Source organism: Leptopilina heterotoma, unplaced genomic scaffold (assembly GCF_015476425.1).
Source record: "Leptopilina heterotoma isolate Lh14 unplaced genomic scaffold, ASM1547642v1 Lhet_286, whole genome shotgun sequence".
Classification (NCBI taxonomy): Eukaryota; Metazoa; Arthropoda; class Insecta; order Hymenoptera; family Figitidae; genus Leptopilina; species Leptopilina heterotoma.
Window position 1 is genome coordinate 597,533 of NW_025110993.1, and position 25,294 is coordinate 622,826.

The 25,294-nt window shown below is 39.5% G+C and overlaps 2 protein-coding genes across 11 annotated transcripts in view; one reads left to right on the forward strand and one right to left on the reverse strand.

The window, feature by feature from the left end:
- LOC122504212 (nesprin-1) overlaps positions 1-25,294 on the forward strand; it is a 110,070-nt gene that overhangs the window by 29,868 nt on the left and 54,908 nt on the right. For 6 of the 8 annotated variants that reach the window (XM_043615159.1, XM_043615161.1, XM_043615164.1 and 3 more), the window contains 18 exons: positions 3,186-3,247; positions 3,967-4,062; positions 4,137-4,220; positions 4,391-4,483; positions 5,181-5,359; positions 5,447-5,849; positions 5,939-6,085; positions 6,145-6,685; positions 6,767-7,062; positions 7,866-9,253; positions 9,360-9,468; positions 9,630-16,206; positions 16,321-17,777; positions 17,889-17,963; positions 18,342-18,494; positions 18,577-19,232; positions 19,320-23,982; positions 24,113-25,273. In XM_043615159.1, the coding sequence (XP_043471094.1) occupies positions 3,186-3,247; positions 3,967-4,062; positions 4,137-4,220; positions 4,391-4,483; positions 5,181-5,359; positions 5,447-5,849; positions 5,939-6,085; positions 6,145-6,685; positions 6,767-7,062; positions 7,866-9,253; positions 9,360-9,468; positions 9,630-16,206; positions 16,321-17,777; positions 17,889-17,963; positions 18,342-18,494; positions 18,577-19,232; positions 19,320-23,982; positions 24,113-25,273 (18,140 nt within the window). The remainder of the gene's footprint in view (positions 1-3,185; positions 3,248-3,966; positions 4,063-4,136; positions 4,221-4,390; positions 4,484-5,180; positions 5,360-5,446; positions 5,850-5,938; positions 6,086-6,144; positions 6,686-6,766; positions 7,063-7,865; positions 9,254-9,359; positions 9,469-9,629; positions 16,207-16,320; positions 17,778-17,888; positions 17,964-18,341; positions 18,495-18,576; positions 19,233-19,319; positions 23,983-24,112; positions 25,274-25,294) is intronic. The other 2 variants (XM_043615157.1, XM_043615162.1) reach the window with 1 other exon arrangement.
- Positions 8-7,386, reverse strand: LOC122504223 (juvenile hormone acid O-methyltransferase-like). Of its 3 annotated transcripts, none has more exons than XM_043615188.1 (6): positions 7,235-7,386; positions 1,455-1,713; positions 1,169-1,340; positions 636-768; positions 361-508; positions 8-286 (listed from the first exon to the last, which is right to left on the reverse strand). In XM_043615188.1, the coding sequence occupies exons 2-6, from the start codon at positions 1,642-1,644 to the stop codon at positions 90-92; spliced, it is 840 nt and encodes a 279-aa protein (XP_043471123.1). In that variant the 5' UTR covers positions 1,645-1,713; positions 7,235-7,386; the 3' UTR covers positions 8-89. The 3 variants fall into 3 exon arrangements, with proteins under 3 accessions (XP_043471123.1, XP_043471124.1, XP_043471125.1); XM_043615189.1 differs by lacking the exon at positions 7,235-7,386 and adding an exon at positions 6,956-7,090; XM_043615190.1 differs by lacking the exon at positions 7,235-7,386 and adding an exon at positions 1,802-2,620.

Here is a 25,294-nt window from a genome sequence, read left to right on the forward strand (position 1 = left end):
CGAGAGGTAAATTTAAACCTTTTATTCGAAATTTATATTCTGTAAAAGAATAATTTATAAGCAGGCATACTTTGGACCAGAACAGAAAACTATCTCATGGGCTTTCTTAGACAAAGAGTAAATAAGTTATAGACATCGAAAACTTGATCCTCCTCCGTAGAATTTCCGGATGGTTTGAATAAAACTGATTCTTCCTTTAAACTCTCGTTGACAATATAATCCAAATATTCTTTTTGCATATTTTTCGGCATCCTCAGTATGAACGGATTTATACTTTGCAAGAGTTCTGAGAAAGAAAAAAGGAAAGTAAATTTTTTTTTCACACTTTTGTCATAATAGTAATTAATTTCATCGATGTACCTCTTCTATCATCATTAACATCGTAACCACCAATTCCCTTTCTCAAACTGCAATGAATCACTTCGAATCCAATTTCGCGTAATAATTTTTTAAATGTTGCTCTCGGTGTTTTATCGAAGTAGAGGGGATTAATTACATGTAAGACGTCCTAAATAGATGTGTTTACATTAATTTAGAAAAAATTTTTTCTAATTGTTTTCTAGGAATAATCAATAAGCTAATAAAACTTATTATGATAGATTAGAAGTAATTATTGTTTACGATTGGAAAATTACCTTCATATATTCTTTATATCGTGGATCTTCTGCAAGTCTCATGTAAATTGGATAAATGCCGAATGATAAGATTTGCGAACTTATAAAAGTTCCACCTGGACGTAACATTTTGTAAATATTTCCAAAGCCGAGCCTAAGGAGTGGACATTATTTTAAAATTTATTTTTTAAATCAATACTGCAAATTTTGCCATTTCAGGGCTCGAAATTGTGAGAGTATTTAAAAATACGAATTTTACGGACCAAAAAAAAAAAAAAAAAAAAATTGATTTTCAAAATTTCAAAATTGATTTTCATTAAAAATTTTTTAAGATAATCAAGAATTCAAGGATGATCTAAGTTTTTCAAAAATGTTTTTAGACACCAAGAATCAAAATTTTTGTAGTTATTTTAGGAATTTTATATGTTTACAATTTGATAAAATCCCTTCACATTTCCCTAAAAAAACCCAGTTTTTTTTTAAATAGGAAATACTGTTTCCTTTATAGTTTACTTTTTAGAATTGTTATTATTTTTGCAAATAAAGAAACTTACTTCATATCATGCACCCACTGAAGGCAAAAGAATGAAAATCCATTATCAAATCTCTCTATATACTCAGCAGGCAATTTGTTGGTTTCAATATTCAGTTGCTCGAAGCTTAATCGCTTTTCGCTCTTATTTATTGTTCGGGCACAGTCAATCATGTTCTTTGACACATCTAAACCTACATTGCAAAAAGTGAAAAACTTGTTAGTGCCGATGGCAAATATTTTGTCCATTAAATGTCATTAACGGAAAAAATAATATACTTTTTGAAATTAATCATGAAAATACTTACCAATGACATTTGTATCTTTGGTAAATTTCGGAAGAAGTAAACTTTTCGTAAGGTTTCCAGGCCCACAACCAATGTCCATAATTGTTCCTCTCATAGTTTTAATTTCATCCTCGAATTCATCTAGTAATGACGTTATCCCCTCATATTGGACTCCATTCGTTTGATTTAAATATTCCTTTGCTTGGTCCATTTTTTAAAAGTTTTGGAATACTCTTCTCGGTTTTTAATGTTTGGTAGATGCTTTAAAATATCCAATTACCTAGCAAGATTGATGACATTCTATTTGATACTATGAATGCAAGTTTGTTGATGCTTCTTTACACTACTGCTTTATCTCAATCGGTTACCTTGCATTTTATATCATGTCACAGCCTTCAGACGACTTTTTTTTAACGGATTTAAAAAACAGTTTACAAACTGACAATATTAACTCTTTCAGTCACGCAATTAAGATAATGGTCAAAACACAATTGTGAAAGATAATTTAAATATCATTTTTGGGCTCTCCGAAACGAATCAAAAGTCGGACTTTCAAAATTCAAAATGGCGGTTGCAACATGGCGGAAGAATTAATTAAGAATCTCACAGATCTGCTTGAAAATTGGTATTGGAGACTGTGATTTATTATAGTGTTCAACTCTTAGTTTTTCTCATTCTATTCTTACTTGTCTTGTAATGGTAATTTTACTATTATTTGTCAGATGACACAATAAGGAAGAAAGCTGAAATTTTATGCAATGTCGCGTGTGCTTTATTTTCCGCAAATAAATGTACAAGTAACACGTTATGGTTATTTTCATTCGGAAAATAATGTATAACGGTACCTTGGTACCGACGAACACTTCTTTTCTTTTACTGGAAAGATTAAATGGAGAAAAAAGAAAACATGCTAAGAAGAAACGGAAGGATGCGAGGGGCAAAATGATCGGACACGCGATCGTCAATTTTATATACACGCGTTGTATTTCTTATATTGTCCGTTTATAAATAAAATAAAGAATTGTAATTGTTTTCGCGACATTTTCATGCATTATTCTCTCATTATTGTCTTCTGTTGGCAAAAGCTTCTTCAGAAGTGCATAAGGACATTTTGATACCTGCGACAAGCTTGCGGCAATCTTACGCTGCAAGCTCGGCAAGATCGCACGTAATCTTGACACAGTTTTTTCTAAGGATATTAAATTTGAGACAAAAAACGAATCAAAAATGTTGCGAAGCAACGTTTTGATTCGTTTTTTGTCTCAATTTAAAATATTCGGAGAAAAACTGTGGAATTAAATAATACAAATTTAGTTTAAGGACGTGACAAAAAATGCTAGAAAAATTATTTTAAAAAACGTAAGTTTTGGCGGTCCATTTTATTCATTTTATTCAAGCCATGTGTCTTTCTATTTTCGTGACAAAATAATTCTTTACTGCGCCCTAAAAATTTTATTCTCACACAATTTTAAACATTTTCGTTTACGAAATTATACTCATAAAAATGTTTTTAAATTTGCCTCTATTTATAATTTTATGGTACTATTTCATTTTTTTCCTTCTTAAATCTTATACTAAATGAAATTTTAGAATGCAAATTTTCACATGATTTCTCTGACCAATTATCTACTATTTCCCTGATTTTTCCCTGATTTCCCTGATCTGTGGCAACCCTGTATTCAGTAAATAAAAATTTGTTTCCAAACACATCTCTGAATGATTAAATAAAAAATAAAAACTTTTCTGTTTCAGATGAGCAGGAAAGAGTGCAGAAAAAAACTTTTGTAAACTGGATTAATTCGTTTCTCCTAAAGGTAAACAGACATATTAGACTATTAAAGAGAAATAATTACAAATACCATCACGATATAATATTTTATTTAGCTAAACGAAAAGATGGTTTACTTTATGGGCAGGAAATTTAGGTACACAAAAAAAAAGAAAAATTTAATTGCCGATGAAAGTTTATATAATTGCCTAGCTGCTTCTGGTGAAAAGTTATCCTTAAGTTTCAGTACTTTTATAGTTGTATGTAATGATTTAAAATTGGGATAAATGCTTGGCTATACGTCACGACCATTCACGACGTGACGTGATATTCAACAATGGAGAGAAGGAAGACTCCCAAACTTGTTAACCGTAGGAGAACAACCGTGCCTGGCTCTCGATTTCCTTACTTCCGGCTCCTTCAAAACTGAACTTATCGTCGTGACATGCAGGCACATAAAGCACCAAACTATTAAATTCCATCCCATACCCCATACCCTGCTTCTTTCTTGTTATTCATATCGCAACATGCTTATCGATCTTTTTCTTATCTCTCTCACAAGGGACTCCTGACCGACATTAATAAATCTTTGCATTTTATTGCTCAATATATTTCTACAATTGTCCAACTGCATTACTGCATTTAAAGAGCATAAAAAAGCCCAAAGTTCGAAACAGAACTAGAATTTAAAATGAAGATCAGTTTAATAAGCATTTATAGATTTATGGCTGTCGGAAATTTAATCTGCTTTTCAATTATTTTTAGCGCGTCCCTCCTCTTCGAATAGACGACTTGATTGAAGATTTGAAAGACGGTACACGTCTACTTGCCTTATTAGAAGTCCTCTCGGGTGAAAAATTAGTAAGTAACAAATGATAGTTATTTTTATCGGTACTTTTTTTCAATTTTACAAATTTTTTCATTTTTATTTTCAGCCTTTGGAAAGGGGACGAAATTTGAAGAGACCGCACTTCCTCAGCAATGCCAATACTGCACTACAATTTTTACAGAGTAAAAAGGTGAGTTTTTTTTAAGAAGGTTGTGGAAAATCTTTAAAAAGATTTTAAAAAGAATCAAACCAATTTTAAGCGCATTTAGACAATTCTTAAGAAATTCGTCCGCCATTTTAAATTTTGCAAATCTAGCATCAAATTTGTTATCAATGATAAAAATATCCTTTAAATTTCAGATTAAACTCGTGAATATAAATTCATCGGACCTTGTTGACGGTCGCCCTCCAGTTGTCCTAGGACTCATTTGGACCATAATCCTTTACTTCCAGGTACAGAAAGACCACTTATTTCATTTAAAAACTATAACAAGTACACCCAGAGTCTTGGTAATGTAGTTGCTTACGTAAAAGAATCAACACCTAAACTAATCAAATTTGCACTACGATCCTAATAACAGTTTCCAACATTTCTTCTCAATTCCCACACAAGTAACTTTTTTGAATTCACGGAAAATACCATTTGATAATTACCTTAAAATCAATTCTTATATCTGAAATAGTGTTGAAAGATGAGCTTGGTAGTTAAAAGTTCATTTTAATTTTAATTTTCATTCATTAATTTAATTTATCAGTAATGAGCCACTTTCAAAAATATAATACAGAAATGTAAATTTCTCTTGAGTCTAATCGAAAAAAGAGAATAATTTACTCTTGTCACTAGAATAACTTACCATGATGGGAAATATTTTTTTGGTTTTGTTACTGATAAATTTAAATCTCATTAAAAAAATTAAAAACTACATTCTGCTAACCAAATGTATTCCAATGTAAACAAGCTACGATCGAAGGATCGAATTAGGGTGAGTAATTCAATTAGAGGTTGAAGATCATTAAAATTAGTTTGCAAAAATTTAATCACTGCATGAAAAATCAATGATCAATGGCGTCACACTATAGTGAGCACGCTGAATGTTTAAGGAAAAATTGATAGAAACTTGATATTAAAAAGAAAAATACCGATTCGTAGATTGAGGAGAATACCAGAGCCCTGGAATATTTGGGACAAACCTGGGGCAGTCAGAGCAGTCTCGAGAGTATTGGAACTCAAAGTTCAGCGGCCAGCGAAAGGAAGCGGATCAGTAGTGAGAAATGGAAGCAAGGAGCGCGAAAGACTCTTCTTCAGTGGGTCACCAATGCCCTGCCAAAGTGAGTTTTTTTTTATATTTAAACTAAAAAGCGATATTTTACTGAATGAAAAAAATAATCAATTCTGTTGTTTCCCTTTCTTTCTAGGGATTTGGGGATTCAAGTGAGAGACTTTGGAGCAAGTTGGCGGGACGGAGTCGCATTTCTAGCAATAATCGACGCAATAAAAGCAAATTTAATCAACTTGGCCGAATTGCGAGCGGCTACAAATCGAATTCGTTTAGAAACGGCTTTTCAAGTCGCCGAAACGGAATTGGGAATCGCTCGTCTTCTAGATCCCGAGGACGTCGATGTTCCCCAACCAGATGAGAAATCAATTATGACCTACGTGGCACAGTTTTTGCACAAATATCCCGAACCAAAATCAACTGGACCCGATTCGTTTGCTGCAATTCAAGGCGAATATGATTCTTTATTGGGATGGCTTAATGAGAGAACCAGACATTTGGAGCACTTCGATAGAACCAACAGCTATCCTCCAAATTATTCAGTGAGTACTTTTTAGTCTCCTACTGCAATTAACGAGGGAAGAATTTTAAAAGTTGAAGGAATAATGGGAATAATGATTAAATTTTCCAGGACTACACAACTTGTCAGAGTGAAATTGACGATAAATTGCCTGTATACAAGAAATTGCAAAGTTTAGTCGACACGCCGAGTATGATCAGCATTACTCGTGATTCCTGGCGACATATACAAACTTTGTGGAAGAAACTAGAATTACAGGTAATAATTTTTAATTTTTCAAACTTTACAATCTTGGTTATGTACTAACATTTTCACAGATGTTGCGATGGTTGTGGCTGCTGGATTCAGCACTTCCGGGAGAATTCGGTGAATTGGGTAGGTGGCTAGCTCAGGGTGAGATGATGTTAAATTCAGATGACGACATACCCGAGGAGATGACCGAAGAGACAGCGAGTATAATTTCCAGAAAATTGGAAGATCATAAGAAATTCTTCCTCGATTTACCAACAGTTGGGGAAAAGTTCCATCAATTAAGATCGTCACCCCTAGTGAGACAAGTGCCTACCGAACAACTCGAAAACATGGCTTTCAGATTTGACAGTCTTCCAACGCGTGCTGCCAAAAGAAGAATAAGACTCAAATTTTTAGAGCACAAATGTTGCCTAATTGCATTCCTCTTTCTTGTCGAGACAAAACTCAAAGGCTGGAGTATTAAGTACGGTAGTGAGGAAAAGGTCCACGATATGCTCGAGCAATATAGAAATTTTGTTTCTAGAAATAGAATATTTCAGGAGTTTCAAAAGGCCTATTTGGACATGCAACAGGTTGTTGATGAATATAAACGAGAAGGAGATATTGGTAAGTGTCATTCTCAAGTTTCTTTTTGTCTCCTTTGTAAACAAATTAGGGGCTACAAATTTTTTGTCAATTATTTTTCAGATGGTGAGGAAAGTTTTTGTATTGATCGTTTTATGAGGGAAACTGGTGAGAAATGGAAAAATGTGTCGATGGATCTTCGTTGCGTGCAGAGTATGCTGGAGGAAGTTGTTGCCTATTGGCGACGCTGGAAATTGGTTTCAGACGAATTTGAAAATTGGTTAATAAAAGCTGAACCGGCTTTGAATTTACCTGAAGAAGAGAAAATGGAATTCTTCCAGGACATCAGCGTTTGGAAGGATAAATATCAACAGATGTCGGACACCGTCAGTTTTCTAATTGCCACCTCCGACGAACAGGTTTCTATTTCACTTTTGTTCATTTTTGACAATCCTTGCAAATTTAATTTCCCAATTTAAATCGAAAAAGCGTAGAAAGAAATTAAAGCAAATGTCTCAATTTGTTTAAATAAAATTTTTAGTCATTTACTAATTGGAAAATTTAGGATAGTTATGAAAATGCGAAACTTACTTTTAGAGCGTTTGCAAGAAAGTGCTCCACAGTATGAGATTTACGAATGCGACCCCGTTCGCAAAGACCACTTGTTTAAAAGTAGAGCAAAAAATTATAAATGATTTATCAAATATGCGTTTGACTTTCTTATCAATATCTTGTTATGCTTAACAGCTTTTCTCAAGACCACCCACATTATTATGTCTTATTTATTCGTAACGAAAAATATTTATCTTACTTGTGAAATTAAAATTGTAATTAGAAAAAAATCCCACTTGTTTCCACTACCATATTTCGAATTAAATTTTATGCCAAATTTATTAAGAGTTAAGATGCAGTTTTAAATTTTTATATAATCTGAATTATTTATTTTATTCTTTTTGTTCAGTGGTTTATTATTAGTAGAATAACGATCTTGATATAATTTTGAATTAGAGTCTTTGACTTTTCTCTAAATTTCAAAACGTGATGTGTACCAACAATTCTGATTGATGTTTTGACTCCACTGCAATCTGAAAATAAAATCAAATGTCAGGTGTACAAAAAAAAAATTAGTAGAATAATGATTTTGGAACAATTTTGATAAACTCTGTTTAAATTTTAGTTTTAGAATTTAAAATTACTAAACGGAATTAATTCCCCTAATCAGGTTGCACTGCGACTGAAGGACAAATACCTAAATTTGACATCAAGATGGGAGAGACTGTTCCAAGATGCAAAGCAGTACATGCACGCTGGGGATTTGTTGCGAAACAGAAAAGACTACAGATCAGGGGTAGAAGTACTCCAAGCCTGGTTAAAGAAAGCCGATTCTGATCTATCAACAACTCAGCTAACATCGACCGAAAAGATAAAAAACTATGGCGAACGGTTGAAAATCCTCCACGATCAAGTCGAAGGCATCGAGGAACTCTTCAAAAACATCAGCAAAAAATTCCAAACCCTAATTCAAGATCTCTCCAGAGACGAGGTGGATAAAATGATGAACACATTGAAAAAGGAGAAAGAAACCTTGGTCCGTGTCCGTGCTCTAATTCCAATGCAACTACATCTCTATCACCAACTACTGGTGCAACAGGAATCACTAGAATCAGGTCAAAAAGAAATATCCTCATGGTTAGACGAAGCCGAACATCTGCTAGCGAGTTACAATCTCTCCGGTGGCAGAGATTCCGCCCTCGCTCAACTCGATCGACACAAGGCCTTCTTCTCAAGAATTTTATACTACAAATCAATGCTCGAATCAAAGAACAAAGTCTTCTCCAGTATCGTCAAATCCGTCGACGCTCACGCCGATGTCAACAAAGCCGAGGGTGGAGTCGAACTAAGACAACTGAACGATCGTTTCGCCAATGTCTTCCAATCGGCCCAAATCTGGGAGCAAAAACTCCAGGAGGCCGTTCGTTGTTGGACAAAATATCGCGAATGCGAGAGACAAATTTCCGAATGGCTCCTCACTGCCGAGACGCTAATCAACGACAAACATATCGATAATCGCCAATCCGTTGAATATCACAAAAATTTCTTTGGTAAAGTGAATGAAAAATGGATTCAAGATCTTGTTAATGCTGGTCATGACTTGAGAAATTCGCTACCTGCGGAACAACAGGCACCGGTTGTTGAAGCCGTTGACGCACTGCAGAGACGTTGGAAGGAGGTTCTATCATTTGCACCACTGCACTTGATGAGGCTCGAATTCAGACTCGATGAAACGGCCTTCACGCAGTATCTCAAGGAAATTGAAATGGAAATCAATGCCGAGCAACAGGCTCTCATTAAGAACGAAGACGTTGGTACGATTCTTCAGAGGAACAAGGAATTCTTCATCAATCGGGGAATTATTGCCAAAGTCGAACACAGTTTGGAGTCGTTGAGAAAAATTACATCCGCTTACAGTCAATTGGAGCCGAATGATAATTTCCTGGATGAAACAACAAAGAGGGCTGAAAAATTGTGGCACGACGTTCATCAACGTGTCAATCATCTCAAGCAACAACTTCGTCAGGTTCCCGAACAATGGGCTGCTTACAGACAAAAGTAAGTTGCTATCTTCTGCCAACATTTTTTCTAAAATCTTTGCAAAAACCTTCAACTAAAATTCTGAAAACCCAATTAAACATCATCATCGTCATCGTTTTTGTAGATTCATGGAAATGGTTCGTTGGATGGATCAAGTGGACGGTACGCTAAGATCCATTTTGCAAGAAGTGACATCAGTGGAGGAATTCGAGAGGGAGAAGACAGTCTTCCAGGTGAGTGGAACTAGAAAATTTTCTTATTGTACTTGGAGATTAAAATTCTTATCGAAATACTTATTTTGCTTCAATGGATAGCTACAGACATTAACGGTAAGTATCACCGATGTCAGAAGTTTTATGAGTTCTTTGAATACAGGATGAAATTAATTTTTCAGAACGTCTGCCAGGAGGCTGACAATCAACGCGAGGCGATGAAGTGGTTGGTCCAAACTCTAGACAGTTTGACATCAAACAGATCGGATCATGAAGCAATAACGGAGCAAAAACACCTCGAACAATTGATAACTCGCTATAAAAATCTAATCCCAACTATCGAGATTACAATGACAAAGACCGAAATTTACTCCAAAAGTTATACCTACAGAAAAGAGGTTCGAGAAGTTTGCACCCTCCTTCGAAAAGTTTGGGAACAATCCACAGTTCCTGTGAGTGTCGAGAGTCCAGAGAAGGTAAAAGATGCTGTCAAACACCAGGAGACTCGTATCACGCAACTAGAGCAGCAGAGGGCAAACATTGTCAGTATGCTACAGCGAGGAAAGGATCTTCTCAAGGATCAACACGTCCCAATGTTCATTTCGTCAGAAGTGCAACAATTAGAGTCCAGTTGGAATGATGCCTACGGACAGAGTATGGAAGCACTGAAGAATTTGAAACTCTCCGAGAAATTGTGGAACGCCTACGATGAGCAGAAACGGCAAATTTTGAAATTAATCGCCCAAGCTGAGGAGGATCTAAAGAACTCTAGACTGGGAGGATATTACGACACCACAAAAATTCAAACCGATTTGCAAAAACAGGAGAAATTGAGCCAAACTCTAAGAAAGGACGCCGCGGAAATGTTGAGACAATTGCGAGAGACTCAGGAGAGTCTGTGTTCAGTGACCTCTTCCGAAAGACAACCGCAATTGACAATAGAAGTTCAGGAGACAAAGAAGAAATTAGAAACAACGCTCGAGAGAGTTGAGAAAAAGGTGGTCGAACTCAAGGAATACAATGTCAAGTGGAACGCTTTTCAGACAAAACTTACGGATCTTAAAAATTGGACACAAAACGCTCCGCAATCGATCGCCAGTATCGATTCGTCAACATCTCCCGAGGAGAGAGTGCGAAGAACGGAGAATTTGCAAAAACACATTCAGGAGAAGATGGAAATTGTCAAAGTTCTGGAAAAGGAATCAAAGACCCTTGTTCCAGTTGATGATCATCCAGAGGCGATAGTTCTCAGGGATAGAATAATGACGATCCGCAAACAAGTGGAACTGTTAAACGGAAGCATTGCTGATCAACGAAATTTAGCCGCGGAAAATTTACAAGCTTGGAAGGAATACGAGCTTGGAATTCAAAAACTAAAACCATGGATAGAGGAAGCCGAGGGTAAAGTAGCAATGATTGGGACGAAACCAGCGACTTTGGTTCAAGCGACCGAAATGCTTCGTACGGCCAAGGAATTCGAGAAAAAGTGCGACCAATATTTACCTCAACTTCAGGAACTCACGACAAAGAGTCATCATATCGCTGGTAAGGGTGCAGCACCCGATGAAGTCGATGCGGTCAACACTCGTTGGAATGCGGTTCACGATATTGCTGTCCAAACGACAACCAAACTGGACAAATTGGTATCATCATGGAATACGCTCGAGCAAGACGCCAAACAATTCAATGAGTGGTTGCAGAAAAGCGAGAAGGCTTCACTAATCGAACCAAATATCCAGACACCAGAAATCAGTAAACTGGAGCAAGAACTCTCCAGAATGAAGAACTTCAACAAGGACATTTCCGATCATCAAGCTCAACTCGTTTCCCTCACTCAAGTCTCGGATCACATCAGTCACGGTCTGTCTATTGAAGGAGCAACGAATCTAAAGGGCAGAGTTTCGGAAATGAAGACCCGAGTGAACAAACTCGCGGACACTGTTCGTCATCAGATAAACAAATTATCAGATGCTTTGCTCGCGAGACAAGAGTTCCAGATCAAGATAACCGATTTCGATAATTGGATGAGTAGACTAAGGACGTACATTGCTGAAATTAGCAACGTTGATGTAGATAATGTTGACACCAGTCTGCAAGCAGTTCATGCGTTACTGCAGGAACACTCTGAAAAGCAATCCAATTTTACGATCATCTATGACGAAGTGAAAACCCTAACGAACTCCAGTTCTCCCCAGGAAGCTGCGGTTTTGGACGATGTATACAGTTCCTTGGCGGATAAGTACAATAACCTCGAGGAGGATCTGCAGCGAAAGAAGAAAGGTCTAGAGAAGTGGGTCGAACTTCTAAATTGGCAGAACGAAGCAAGCGCCCAATTGACCCACTGCAAGTATCAATCCGAAGCGCGAAAACCCACAATCACCGATTTGGAGACCATCTCCTCAGAATTGCAGATCATTCAATCGAAAATAAACTCCTGGAAAGAGCAGACTCCCATGATGGACACCATTCTTGGAATTCGCATCCAGAATAAGGAATCCAAACCCCTAATTGCTTCCGAATTGGTAAACCGACTAGAAAGTCAGGCCTTGTCGCTAAGAACCGAATTAGCCACAAAGAGAGACAAACTCCAAAGTCTTGGAGCAAAGTGGGACAATTTCAGAAAATTACAACAGAAAATAAATGAGGACATTGTCACCACACAGACAGTACTTCAAGAAATTACTCTCGACGTTGACACTTGTGAAAAACTTTCCCCCACTATCGAGAGGATCAATGACCTCATCCAACAACACCAGGAGTGTGTTACCGAAAAAGACCAACTCCACAGGGAAGGAGACACACTCCTGAAAGAAGATCAACGAGCAATGACCAATATTCAAGTCGTTCTATCGTCAGTCGACTCTAATTGGGAGAAAGTAAACGATCTACTCCTAGAATCGAAGAAAAAGTACCAGGAGATGGAAAATGATTGGAGACACTATCAGGAATCAAGGGAAAAATTAAACATCCTGCTCGAAGAGTCAAGAAATTTGTGCCAATCAGCAAAAGAAGTGCCAAACGACATAACCCAAGCGACGGTAATTTTGGATCGATACAAACGAGAACTTGATACACTAAAAAGAGGAAAACAGTTCCTGGAGAAAATGGAGGTGAAGACCCAGCAAATCCTCAAGGAAGCATCCCTGATGCCTTCGTTCAAAACCGAGTCGATAGAATCCGACGTTACTGGCATCAGACAAGAGTATCAAAAGATCTACTCGAACGTAATTGAAAAAACGCAGATATTCGAAACCCAAGTCGCAATTTGGAAGCAACTCGACGAGGGGAAGTATGACCTAACAAGATGGTTGAGCGACACTAACGATGCTATCACGTCGGCTATTGAACGTCTCTCGGACGCTGAATCGGGACAAGCCAAATTAGCCAAGTACCAAGAGGAACTACCATCGTATCAGACGATTCGTCAGGGAATTTATGCGAAGATCCAACAACTAGTTAAACTCAACAACGGTGTCGACATCCCGACTCTGAATTCCTTGAATCAGCTCCTGGACGATCAGTTCAAGTTGGTTAAGGAATCAGCCGAGAAGTTAGAATCCCTAACAACCAATTTGAGCGAAAAGGAAAAAATGATTCGACACGATTTAAAATCAGCAGGGGAAATTGTATCCAAAATCCGAGAGGACATCATCAAGTGCGACGATCTCACTGGCGAGAATACGAAAATTTTGAGCAGGATCAACAAATGCCAGGAACTAAAGCAAGAACTAGAGAAATGCGATTATTCCCTATCCAAGATCAATGAGAAATTAACCGAAATGACGTCGACCTATCCCTCGATTTCGAGATCAAGTTTACCGAAAGAACTCCAGGCACTGCAGCTCCGAAGAGACGGAGTCGCGAACCACGCTGATAAAGTAAACGCAACTTTGGTCGCATTCCTAACTAAACTCTACCACGAGAAATTCGGAGCCCTCCAAAGAATGGTGGCCGTCCACAAGGAGAAGATTGCTTGGTGTGAACCCGAGCAAACAAGTGACAAGTACAATCTCGAAGTTAAAATGTCTTCCCTAAAGGACATTGCGACCGGAATTGCCGACTGTGAAACTAGGAAAGAAGACAGTGACAACTTCATCAAATTGCTAGAAACAGTGGAGAGCTTCGAAACAATGTCGAACCTACACGCAGAACGTGAGAAAGTGACAAATGATCTTGATAATCTCAAGACTAATTATCAGAAGATTAAAAATATTCTCGAGTCAAATATTGAACTGTGGCAAAACTATGAAACACTTTCCAAAAATTTAGGAGCAGTCCTCAAGGACTTGGAAAACAAGATCAGAATCGAAGGTTCCTTGATCGATCCTTTGGAAATTGAGGAAAAAATCAAGGATACGGAGAACCTACAAAGAAAGGTCGATGAATACCAAAAGGATCTGACGGATCTCACCAACTTAGGGGAGCAGATAACGAGAGTTAATTCCGAGTCTCGAGTCGGACAGTACGTGGGTCATCTCAATGGGAGATATCAATCAATTCGAAAATTCTTGTCTCAGCACTTGAAGAAATTGGAAGAACTCCGGAATACTAGAAATCAGTACAAGAACAGTGTGTCGGAACTAGAAGACTGGCTCACAATCAAGGAGAAACAACTGAACAGTTTTGATGAAATCACCGGACCCAAGCCAATCAGTTTCTATCAGAACAAACTCAAGGAACTAAAGATCTTTAACGAGAAACGAGAAGAGGGATTAGTGATCCTAAATCGAACGGTCGAGGCAGGTGAGAATTTGTATTCGAAAATAAATTCCAATCATCGGGAAATTATACGCTCGGATCTGCGTAATCTGAGAAATAGAGTCGATGCCCTAACTGATCGAGGGAATGCAGCTTATAAGAAAATCGAAAGCGACATGATGCATAGATCATCGTTCGAGGACAAGTACACCCAAGTGAAGCGCTGGGTAATAGACGCGCAATCAAAACTCAACGAAATGCAGGATCTCCAACCAAATCTCCAGGAGAAGAAAATTGCACTCAATTCTTACAAGACGATCGCTCATGATGTGGGTATTCATAAGAATATTTTACAACAACTGGAAGAGCGCTTGGACAGTGTTCCTGACGACGAGTCTACTGATATGCTCTCTAGCGTCATTGAGAGTTACGACAAACTTGCCGAGAGCGTCGAGGGAAAAGTGAATGTCGCCGAGAAATTTGTAGCCAATCATGAAGCTTATCTCCAAACTTTCGATAAAATGCGTGACTGGATAAACACAATCGTCAGTGAGTCGAATCCCCTTCTGGATGACTTGCCAATCGAGAGGGAAGCTGCGAAAGCCAAGATCACTCTCATCGAGAATACTCTCCAGCAGAAACTCGAAGGCGATCGTCTAATTGATGACTGTAATCAACAATTGAATATTATTCTCGAACAGACTTCGATAGCCGGTCATCCAGTTCTTCTAAAATCCTTTGACGATCAAAAGAAAATTTGGCAAGAATTCCTCAACAAGTGTCAAATATCCCGGGAGAGATTGAACGGCCTCTTTGATCACTGGTCAGAATTCGAGAAAATGATCCAGGAGTTGGAGAATTGGACCAAGCAGATAGAGAGTCAAGTCAAGGATCAAAGTCTAAAGAGCACCCAAGAGGCGAAAAAGTCCCATTTGCAAAAACTCAGGAGTCTTGAAGTCGAGATTGCTTCCAAAGCACCGGATCTGAACGCAGCGATCGAAAAGAGTCAGAGAGTCGAGGCTGAAACGGAACTCGTGAATAGAATATCAAGACAAGCGACCAAGTACCAAGGGATCAAGAATCAAGTAAAGGAAGCCGTGACCCGCTACGAAGAGTTTCTCAAGGAGCACGAAATCTTCAATGAACGTTACAATAAATTCATCCAGTGGATCAAGGAACTCGAGGACGAATTATCGAAACACAGTGAAATTGTCGGCGACCTTTCCATACTCCAAAATCGTCAGAAGAGCATCCGCAATCTCGGTGACACAAGAACGAAAGAGAATTCTCAATTCGAGTCGATAATCGATCTTGGTGAGAAACTGTACTCGCACACATCGCCAGAGGGTCGGGAAATAGTTCGCCAACAGTTGAGAAATCTCCGAACACTCTGGGATCGTTTCTCCGAGGATCTTCAAAACTCGACACAAAAACTCGATCAGTGCCTAATGCAATTCGCCGAATTCTCATTGTCTCAGGAGCAATTAACAGCTTGGTTGCGTGACGTCGAGAGAGCGATGCACCAGCACACGGAACTAAAGTCAACACTCGAGGAGAAAAGGGCACAACTACAAAACCACAAAATTATGCATCAGGAAATTATGTCCCATCAAACACTGGTCGAGTCGGTTTGCGATAAGGCGCAGCAATTGGTCGATCAGACCAAGGACACATCGTTGAATGTTTACCTACAGTCGATAAAGCAGCTGTTTCAGAATATAGTCTCCAAATCACGGGATTTATTGGAGAACTTGGAGGACTGTGCCGAGAAGCATAATCGATTCAATTTGAGATGTATCGCTTTCAACGATTGGCTGGCACTTGAGATTGAGATGCTGAACGAATGTAATGATGTTTCTGGTGAGAGGAGTGAGATTTCTAGAAGACTAGCAACTTTGGCTGTTCTGTCCGAGAGGAAGAATCAAGGGAACGACATGCTGAGGGAATTGAAAGAATTGGCTAATGCTGTTGCCAAGAGTACTGCTCCCAAGGGTCAGGAATTTGTTAATAAGGAATTAGCGGAATTGGAGGAGGCTCTGAATCAACATCGAAGGGAAATTGGTAAGTTACCCATCCATTCGGATAGTTACCTATTCTGTAAATATCAATTTCGTAATTTGTAATCCAGTACTAATTTGTTTTATTAGCTTTTTTACGAAACGGTTTTTTGTCTAGATTCGACGAGAGACAGGCAAAATGAAGCACTCAGGAAATGGCAAGACTTTGAAGATCAGTTGGAAGCCCATTCAAGTTGGCTCCGTCCTCTAGAAGCAGCGTTTAGGGACCAAATGCTACAACCAACTTTGAGGGACAAGGAGGAACGTCTTCAGGAATTTAAGGAGAAACGAGAGATCCTCGTCAGATGTGAGAAGCAAATCGATGAATTTGTCGACAATTCGCATGGTCTCCTAAATTCGAGTGGAGTCGAGAGGATCCAGCCTCTGATTCTGAGTGTAGACAATAGGTATCGTCAATTACTAGCAAGGAGCAAGCAGGTAATTAACGAACGTCAAGATATTGTCGACGAACACAAAGTCTACGATGAAGAGCTGAAAGCAACAGAAGTCTGGCTCTCGCCCCTCGAGGAAAAACTCATCGCCCTTAGAGAGGAGGAAGTCGGTGGGAATTTAACAGCTAAAGGTTCAAGACTACAAGTCCTGCTTGCCGAGAAAGACCAAGCGGAACACAGACTATCGAAATTAATCGCAACCAGTGAGAGAGTATTTCCAACAACATCTGCTCAAGGTCGGGAGCAAATTAGACAAGAGGTGAGGAAAATTAGAGAAAGATGGGACAACGTTAACGAAGGGATTGTCGAGCAACAGAAAAAACAGGACGCCCAAAGTATTCAGTGGTCCAACTATCAGGAAAACTTACAACAAATTTTGTCCTGGCTGGAGGGAATGGAGAGAACCGTAAAGCAAGATTCCACCACTGGTTGGACATCTCTACAGGAGGTGCGATCAAAATTACTAAAGAACAAAGCTATTCACCAGGAGATACTGTCCCACAAGCGAATAATCGAGGGCCTCACCGAGAAAGCATCTTCCATGGCTCAATTATCCCAAACGGCGATCGACGAATCAATCCAAAAAATCGATTCCATATCCCAACGATATCAAAACCTGTTGGAAACGTCACAAAAGAGTGTCAGTAATCTAGAATCAATTCTCGATTTTCTGCAACAGTTTCACGACCTACAGAAATCGTACCAAAATTACCAGAAGCAGCAATGGGAGTCCTTGGGGAATTACAACGATTCCACGGGCAATAAAGCCGCACTACAAGCCAGACTACTCAAAATCATCGAAATTCAGGACAACCTTAGCGAAGGTGAAGTGAAATTAAACCTCCTCGAGAAGCACGTCTCACAAAATATCCACACACTCTCTCCAAGATCGCAAGAGTCCATGGAGCGAGATTTGACGAACCTAAAACTGGAACAAACTAAATTCACAAACGCCGTGAGTGACGCCGTGCGCAATATCGAGGAACGAATACAACAGTGGAGTGAATACGAAAATTCACTCGAACGTCTACTCATCTGGCTGGCGGATGCCGAAGGTTCTTTAAAGAACTACAGCCTTAAGAATACAATCGAAGAGAAGCAGGAGCAACTGGAAAAATATCAGGTAGATTTTATTGACTATTTTTTTCATAAAATTAATTTATCAAAATGGGTTTTTTTTCCTTTTTTTCGAAACAAAAAATGGTAAAACAAATTCTGATAATACCTTGTTCAGGATCTACTAAAAATAATGGAAGTACGGAACACTGATGCAATGGAATTGGTGGCTCTTGGTGACCACCTTGATCAAGTAAGATCTCAGACAGAATCCCTAAAATGCTTGGGACAGAAAAACATTTGCATTTTTGCCTCTCAACATATTTAATTTTATTTTCTTTTAATTCAAAAACTTATTAAATTTCTCTTATTATAAAATTACTTTTAATCACTTTTTAGATCAAAGCTTCTTATTTTCTTTAAAGCTTTCTTCATCGCTGGAATGACATTGGTTTTTCAAGGGATTATTTCTTACGTCTTTCATTTTATTGGAAAGAGAATTTTTTTGCTCCTCTCTAAGCGCACTGTTAAGAAATGATGTGTCGATAATCATTTTGTTTTCATCTGAGAGCTATAGTAGGGTTTTTTTGTTTTCTGAAAAGAGATTACAAATGGTGTTCTTTCTTTTTAGTCTTTGTTGGTGAATCTGAGGCAAAATGAAGCTGAGTTCGATAAAATGAGTGACGATTCATCCGATTTGGTTCAGATTAGTGGCGAGACGAGATTTTCTGCTAGTGTTCAACAAGTGACTTCTAGATTTCAATCAATTCAAACGACAGCTAAGGTGATTGTAATTTTGCTTTATTCTAAAGATTTAAATCTACGGTCTTACTAATTTTATTAACTTTTTTCTAAATTTGTCACAGGAGTTGGTGAAAAAGTGCGATCAAGCAACCTCCGATCACGCGGCCTATTTAGATAAATATAAAGAATGTTTGGAACGTTTATCAACTGCTCAGCAGTGTTATCAAAATATACGTGACAATATTTCTGGAATGCGCGAAGAATTAGTTCAATTGGTTGAAACTCTGAATGAATTACTCTCGAGGCAAGCTTCACTGTCCTTACTCGTGAATTCCACTGTTGAAGCTGGTGAACGTATTTATCCAACAACCGGAAAGGAAGGACGAGAAATAATTCGTCAACAGCTAATTGATCTCCAGCAGGCATTCGAAACGCTTTTCGATGGAGTCACTTCCACCGAACGAGAAATAAGAGCGAAAATCTTCTGCTGGTCTGGATTCGATGAGTGCAGTGAGGCCTTTGATAAGTGGCTCAAGATTGCCGAAACTCATCTTAAACCGGAAATGGAATTGAAAAATACACTCGACGAGAAGCGAGCTCAGTTGCAAATCTATCGAACATTCTTACATGATGCGCAAATTCATCAGCAAGATTTATTAAATCTTCGAGATAAGGCCGATAATTTACCTGACGGATCGGAGAGAATTGACAGTGTCCTGAAGGAATTAGGCAAACGTCACGCTGCTGTTTTAAAATGTGCTGCCGGATTTGTAGAAAAGTAAGTTTCTAATTAATTTTGTGGATTTAGAATTGAAATGTAATTCAATTTGTGGATTTATAATTTTACTCATACTTCTTTTTCCAGGTACGAAGCGATTGTCAGTGATCATCAGCAATACAGTAAGGCTGTTCTGGACACTCATGAGTGGCTGGACGCGACTCAAAATGCAGTCAATCTCTGGGGTGACGCAGAAATTGAGAGAGTATCACTTCACACAAATTTGGATCGCTTGAGAAACTTGCTGCAAACTTTGCCCGAGGAGGAGCCGAGAATACGACAAATCCGCAATCTTGGAGAGAAAGTAATTCCCGGAACTCTAGAAAGTGGACAGATTAACATAAGATCACAAATTGATTCATCACAACAGGAATGGGAAAGCCTTGTGTCAACCGTTAAATCGACTCTAGAAAATCTAGAACAAAAATTACAACAGTGGAATGAATTTGAAATTTCTAGAGACAAGTGTCTTGTCTGGATTCGTGAGACTGATACGAAATTACATGCGATTGATTTAAAAGCAGCATTAACGGAGAAGAAAGATCAATTAGAAAAATTGAGAGTCCTGCAAGGTGAAGTTCGAGCCAAGGAACTTGAAATCGATGCCGTTTCCGAGAGGGCGCAAGTATTGCACAAGAATCTAACTTCCCGTTCGTCGCAAACATCAGAGTTGGGAGTCAAGTATCAACAGATTTCCTCCAAAGTGAAGGAGTTGAACAATCGTTGGCAGCAATATGTCACCAGTCATCAAGAATTTGCCAACAAACTTTCCGAATGCTCAGCATGGCTCGAGGATATCAAGACAAAGTTAGCTTACTGTTCGGATTTGAGTACATCCACCCAGAAGGATTTGGAGAAGAAATTGGACATGATCCAAGACATGTTGCTCTACAAAGATGATGGTTTCGCTAAAGTTCAATGTATTGTAGAATTGGCTCAAGTTGTTTTGGCCAATACGGCTCCAACCGGACATCAAGCGATCAATGACGCTTTGACAAAAGTTCAAGAACAGTGGCGATCATTAGCCTTGAAGATGATTGAAACCAAGACGAATCTCGATGATCTTATCAACAAATGGGCTGGACTGTTGGAGCAAATACAATCAATCAATAGGACCGTGGAGTACATGCAATCATCCGTTGATGAGATCTCCCAATTCCAGGGAACAATGACAGAGAAACGTTCCCAATTGGAAAGGGTAAAAGCCCTTGAGGAAAAGGTCCGTTGCGAAAATATCGAAGTCGATAGTCTCAAGTCTAAAGTCGCTGAAATGATCAGCAGTGGTCAGCAAAGTTTGGCAACGTCAGAGGCTCAGGAAATTCTTTCTAAATTCGACACTTTGTCGGAGAGAATTAAATCACTGTTAACTGAACGGGAGGATCAGTACAAGGATCATCGAATATATAAGGAAGCTCATGATGATCTAATCGGTTGGCTGAGTCGAGCGAGGGAGAAAATACCCTCCATGAAGCAACGTCCTCTCAGTGACAAGTTGGCTATCGAAAACGCCGTCACCCCACTAGAAGGTTTATTGAACAAGAAAGCTCAAGGCGAACTTCTGGTTGAACATCTTCAACACACCGGAAATGTTGTCTGCGCAAGTACCAGTCCACAAGGACAACAGGTCATTAACAACGAAATGCGCGCCCTGACCGAGAGTTTCGAAAATCTGTTCAAAGACCTGAAGCATCAAAAGGATCAACTCGAGGCAACAGTGAGTAAATGGCGAGATTACAAGGACGAGTACGAACGAATCAGCGACTGGTTGCAACAAATTGACATTTTAATCAAAGCACAAAAAAATGCCCTCCTACCGAATATTCAGGAGAAGGAAAAACAAGTGAAAGAGGTCAAGGATATTCTGAACGACCTAACGAAGGGTCAGGACCAAATTGACAAATTCAATAAACTCGCTTCTTGCCTTCTCACAACACAGCTGGACACCTACATCAACAACCAACTTCGTCACCTCAACTCCAGATATCAAGTTCAAGTGAACCTGGCGAAAGATGTTCTGAACAAGGTTGAGACAAATTTGGCGCAACATAAAGAGTACGAGAAGAATCTAGGCAAAGCTCGTGACTGGATAGAGAACGCGAAGCAGATAATCCGTCAAGGGACGGAAGCCGTATCCACCAGTAGTAGAGAAGAATTCCAAAGTCGATTGGACCAAATTCAGGAACTACTGAGGAAGCGGGAAGAGGGACAAAATCTCGTGCATCTAACGGTGAATTGCGGCGAAAAGGTAATGAGAAACACAAGATCTGACGGACGGGAAGAAATCGCAAACCAACTCAAGGAGATCCAAAACGATTGGGAGCGTTTGGTGAAGAAAATTTCGACAACAAAAGTCCATTTGGAGACGAGTCTTCTCCAATGGGCGGACTACAGTTCATCGTATTCGCAACTACAACAGTGGATTAATGATCGAGAAGCGAAATTACAACAAGTCTGTGAGCAAAAAGTATCCAAGGCCAGAAAAGGTCTAGCTGGTCTCAGCTCGCTTGCGATTGGCGAACGAAAAGCCAATCTCCGTCAAACGAATAGCATCGTCCAGGATATCGTTGCTTTCGAGCCCATGATTCAGTCAGTAACCACAAAGGCCGAGGACCTTCAGCAAGCGACACCAGCCACGGAAATATCCATCAAATACGAAACCCTCAGTAAACAAGCCCAGGAACTTTATGCCAAACAAAAGGAAACCGTAGAACAACATCAAGCATTCATTGACAGTGGAAACGAATTCATCCAATGGATCCGTGTAGCGAAGGAACGTCTAGGCAAGTGTTCCGAACCAACCGGCGACAAAGAATCCCTAGCCAGCAAAATAACTCAACTCAAAGTTCTCCAAAGTGATCTACCCGAGGGTCAGAAGAAATTGGAGAACGCCCTCGAACAGGGAAATTTGGCCTGTCAAATAGCCGATGCGGACGACAAGGAAATAATCGAGGAGGAAGTCGCTCTCCTTCAGGAGGAATACGACAACTACATCGATTCACTGAACAATACCAAGAGTCTGTTGGAAATTGGAATTGTCAAGTGGACAGAGTATGAGGATCAGTATTCCGAAGCTGTCGAGTGGCTGAACCAAACCGAACAATTGGTACAATCGTTCAACAAACTTCAGAACAGCTTAGAGGAGAAGAAAAATGTCCTCGAACAATTTCAAGTTCATCTGCAGACACTCTTTGATTGGCAGAGGGAACTCGATCGACTCAACATGAAGGCGCAAGTTCTTTTGGAGACGTGTGCTGATACAAGAATTTCGAACGCAATCACCCAACTGACAACAAAGTACAATGCCATTTTGTCCCTCGCTAAGGAAATAATGAGGAGACTCGAACTCCATTATCAGGAGCATCAACAACACAATACGTTGTATCAGGAATGTCAAGACTGGATTGAGAGAACAAGAGACAAACTGGTTGAGTGTAAGGACATTCCAAATACACTCACCGAAGTGAATAACAAACTACAGACCTGTAAGACCATCCGTCAGACATTGGAACAGGGACAAAATAAACTTCGCTACGCTCTGGAATTGAAGGAGAAGGTCATCATGAATACCGAGCAGAATGGCGCCGCTAAAATCCAGGAGAACACTGAAAATCTAAAAGCAGATTTCGAAAAACTATTGAATGACGTTGAGGAGGTGAGACAGAAACTAGCCTCTAGGGCTGCTGTTCTGGAAGAGTTAAATAAAATGCACAGGTTAATTGTCGACTGGATTGAGGAGGTGGAAAGCAAAGTTCAGCTAGAAGAGGTTTATAGGAACGACCTCAGTGAAAAGAGGGCTCTACTCGAAAAATACAAAGCAGTCCAAAGGGACGTTCAGGCGCACGGTGAGAATATTGATCGTCTAAAGAGCAGATTAGTCGAAGACGGGAATATCCCAACGACTCCCTATGAACCAACCCTGGCGAAATATGAATATCTGCAAAAATTAGTAGCCCAGAAAGTCAAGAGTCTCGAGAATCAGGTAAAGGAGCACGAAAATTACCAACAATCGTACAATGATGCCGCTGATTGGGTTCGAGAAACCAGAGTCGAATTACAGCACAATAATGACACTCATGGTGAGAAGGACAAAGTTCTAGAACGCGAGAAAAAAATCCAGCAGATTATTCAATCCCTACCTAAAGGTCAAACCCTAATTACGAAAGTCATCGAACAAAGTCAAGCCGTATTCCTGACAACTGGACCCGAGGGTCAGGAACTTATTAACCAAGAGATGCAACAACTCCAAGGCGATTGGAATACCCTCCAAGCTCAATGTCACGAAGCAGAGAATAATCTTTCAAATTGTCTGGATTCATGGTCCCAATTTACAAATTCTCTGGAGGGTATGAAAAACTGGGTAGAGCAATTTCAGAGGAAGATTAGTGAGGAGCAAGTCAAGGAAAACAAAACTCCGGAGGATTTATTGAGGTGCAAGAAAATAGTTGAAGACGCCTTGAATCAGAAGACAGTTCTGGAAGATTTGAACGACAAGTGCGAAAATTTGATGGAATTGAGTGCGTGCAGTTGGGCCAGAGACAACACAGTTCATCTTCAGTCGGCCTACACTTGCCTCTTGACGGACGCCCAGGGTCTAGTGTCCAGGGTCGAAAAGAATCTATCAGATCACACCGAGTTCCTCAAGGCGAAAAGCGACCTAGAGGAGTGGCTCCAGACGGCTCACGGATCGGTCCAAGACTGCGTTGGAGTTGGCGACGTTTTCTGGGCTAAGGACAAACTTCAAACGATAAAGGTAAGCTTTCATATTTTTGATGATCCAAATCAATATATTGAAATATTCAGTTCGAATCATTTGCATCAAATCCCGTCCAAGAAATACTGATACATACTATTTGGGTTCATTAATCAAAAATATGTTTCAGTTGGTATCAACAAGAATGACAGAGGGTCAGCACTTGTTGTCGACACTCCAAAAAGCTTTCGCAAAGGCCATCAATACAGCCCTACCGGAACAGCAGGACAAACTCAGAAACGACATGGCAGCCTTGAGATTAAGCTGGGAGCAATTGAGTCTCGATTTGAACACAATTCAAGCCCAAATTAAATCCGTTCAAAATCGTTGGGACGATTATGATGATGCTAAAAATCGTTTCGAACAATGGCTGACAAAAACCGAAGAGAATCTCAAGTTTCTACAGGACACAAAAGGCGAAATCGGCGAAATGAAAACCCTTGTCGAAAAATGCAAACACTTGGCTGATGAAGTTAGGAGCAAACGTTCCGACCTTGATCATCTATTAACCGAATCCGAAGAACTCGCCACATGGGCCAAGGATCAGACAATCAAAAAATGCACCGAGTCTCTTCAAGAGCGTTGGCAATGTTTAGGTGATCGAGTGGAACAACAGAAGAAAATGATCGAGAGCGAGGTTCACGAGTACAACGCCTACCATTCAGCACTTCAGGAGACGGAAAAATGGCTCCTACAAATATCCTTCCAGTTGATGTCTCACAATTCTTTGTACATTACGAATAAGGAGCAGACTATTGAACAGATGAAGCAACACGAGAATTTGTTGGAGGAAATACAAAGCTATCAGTCGGCACTGGATGAACTGAAACTTAAGGGTCAGGGACAAATTGAACGGTACGAGTCTGCTAAGCCTGCTATTAGGCAAACTATCGAGACGCAACTTCAAAATGTTCAGGAGAGTTACAATTCTCTTTTGAACACTGCTCTGCAAATTAAGGGCAGATTAGCTGAAAGTTACGCCAAATTCCAAGAATATGAGAATACTTTGGAGAGTATTATGAAGAATTTAGATATATACGAGCCGGAAGTTGCTCAAGAACTAAAAGCTCCTTTGGATAGTCTCCCATCAGCCGAGGAGAGTTTGGAGCGAGCGAGAATTCTCCACAATAAACTTCAAGCCGAAAAGGGACGACTCGCAGTGGCCGTAGAAGCTTGCGAAGCAGCTGCTGCATGTCTCTCAAGACCCGGAAGTCCCCTCGACGCTCCGCCAGTGCAAATTCCAGCCAGGGAAATCGATGTTCGAAATCGTCTCGAAGACCTCATTGATCAGGTATTTAATTCCAGGAAATTA

Excerpts from the sequence above, each read along its gene's own strand:
- LOC122504223 (XM_043615188.1), bottom strand. The coding sequence starts at position 1,644 with ATGGACCAAGCAAAGGAATATTTAAATCAAACGAATGGAGTCCAATAT. Across the intron at positions 509-635 it reads GATATAAAGAATATATGAAG|GACGTCTTACATGTAATTAA; the intron begins GTAATTTTCCAA and ends ACATCTATTTAG. Across the intron at positions 287-360 it reads TGTTAATGATGATAGAAGAG|AACTCTTGCAAAGTATAAAT; the intron begins GTACATCGATGA and ends TTTCTTTCTCAG.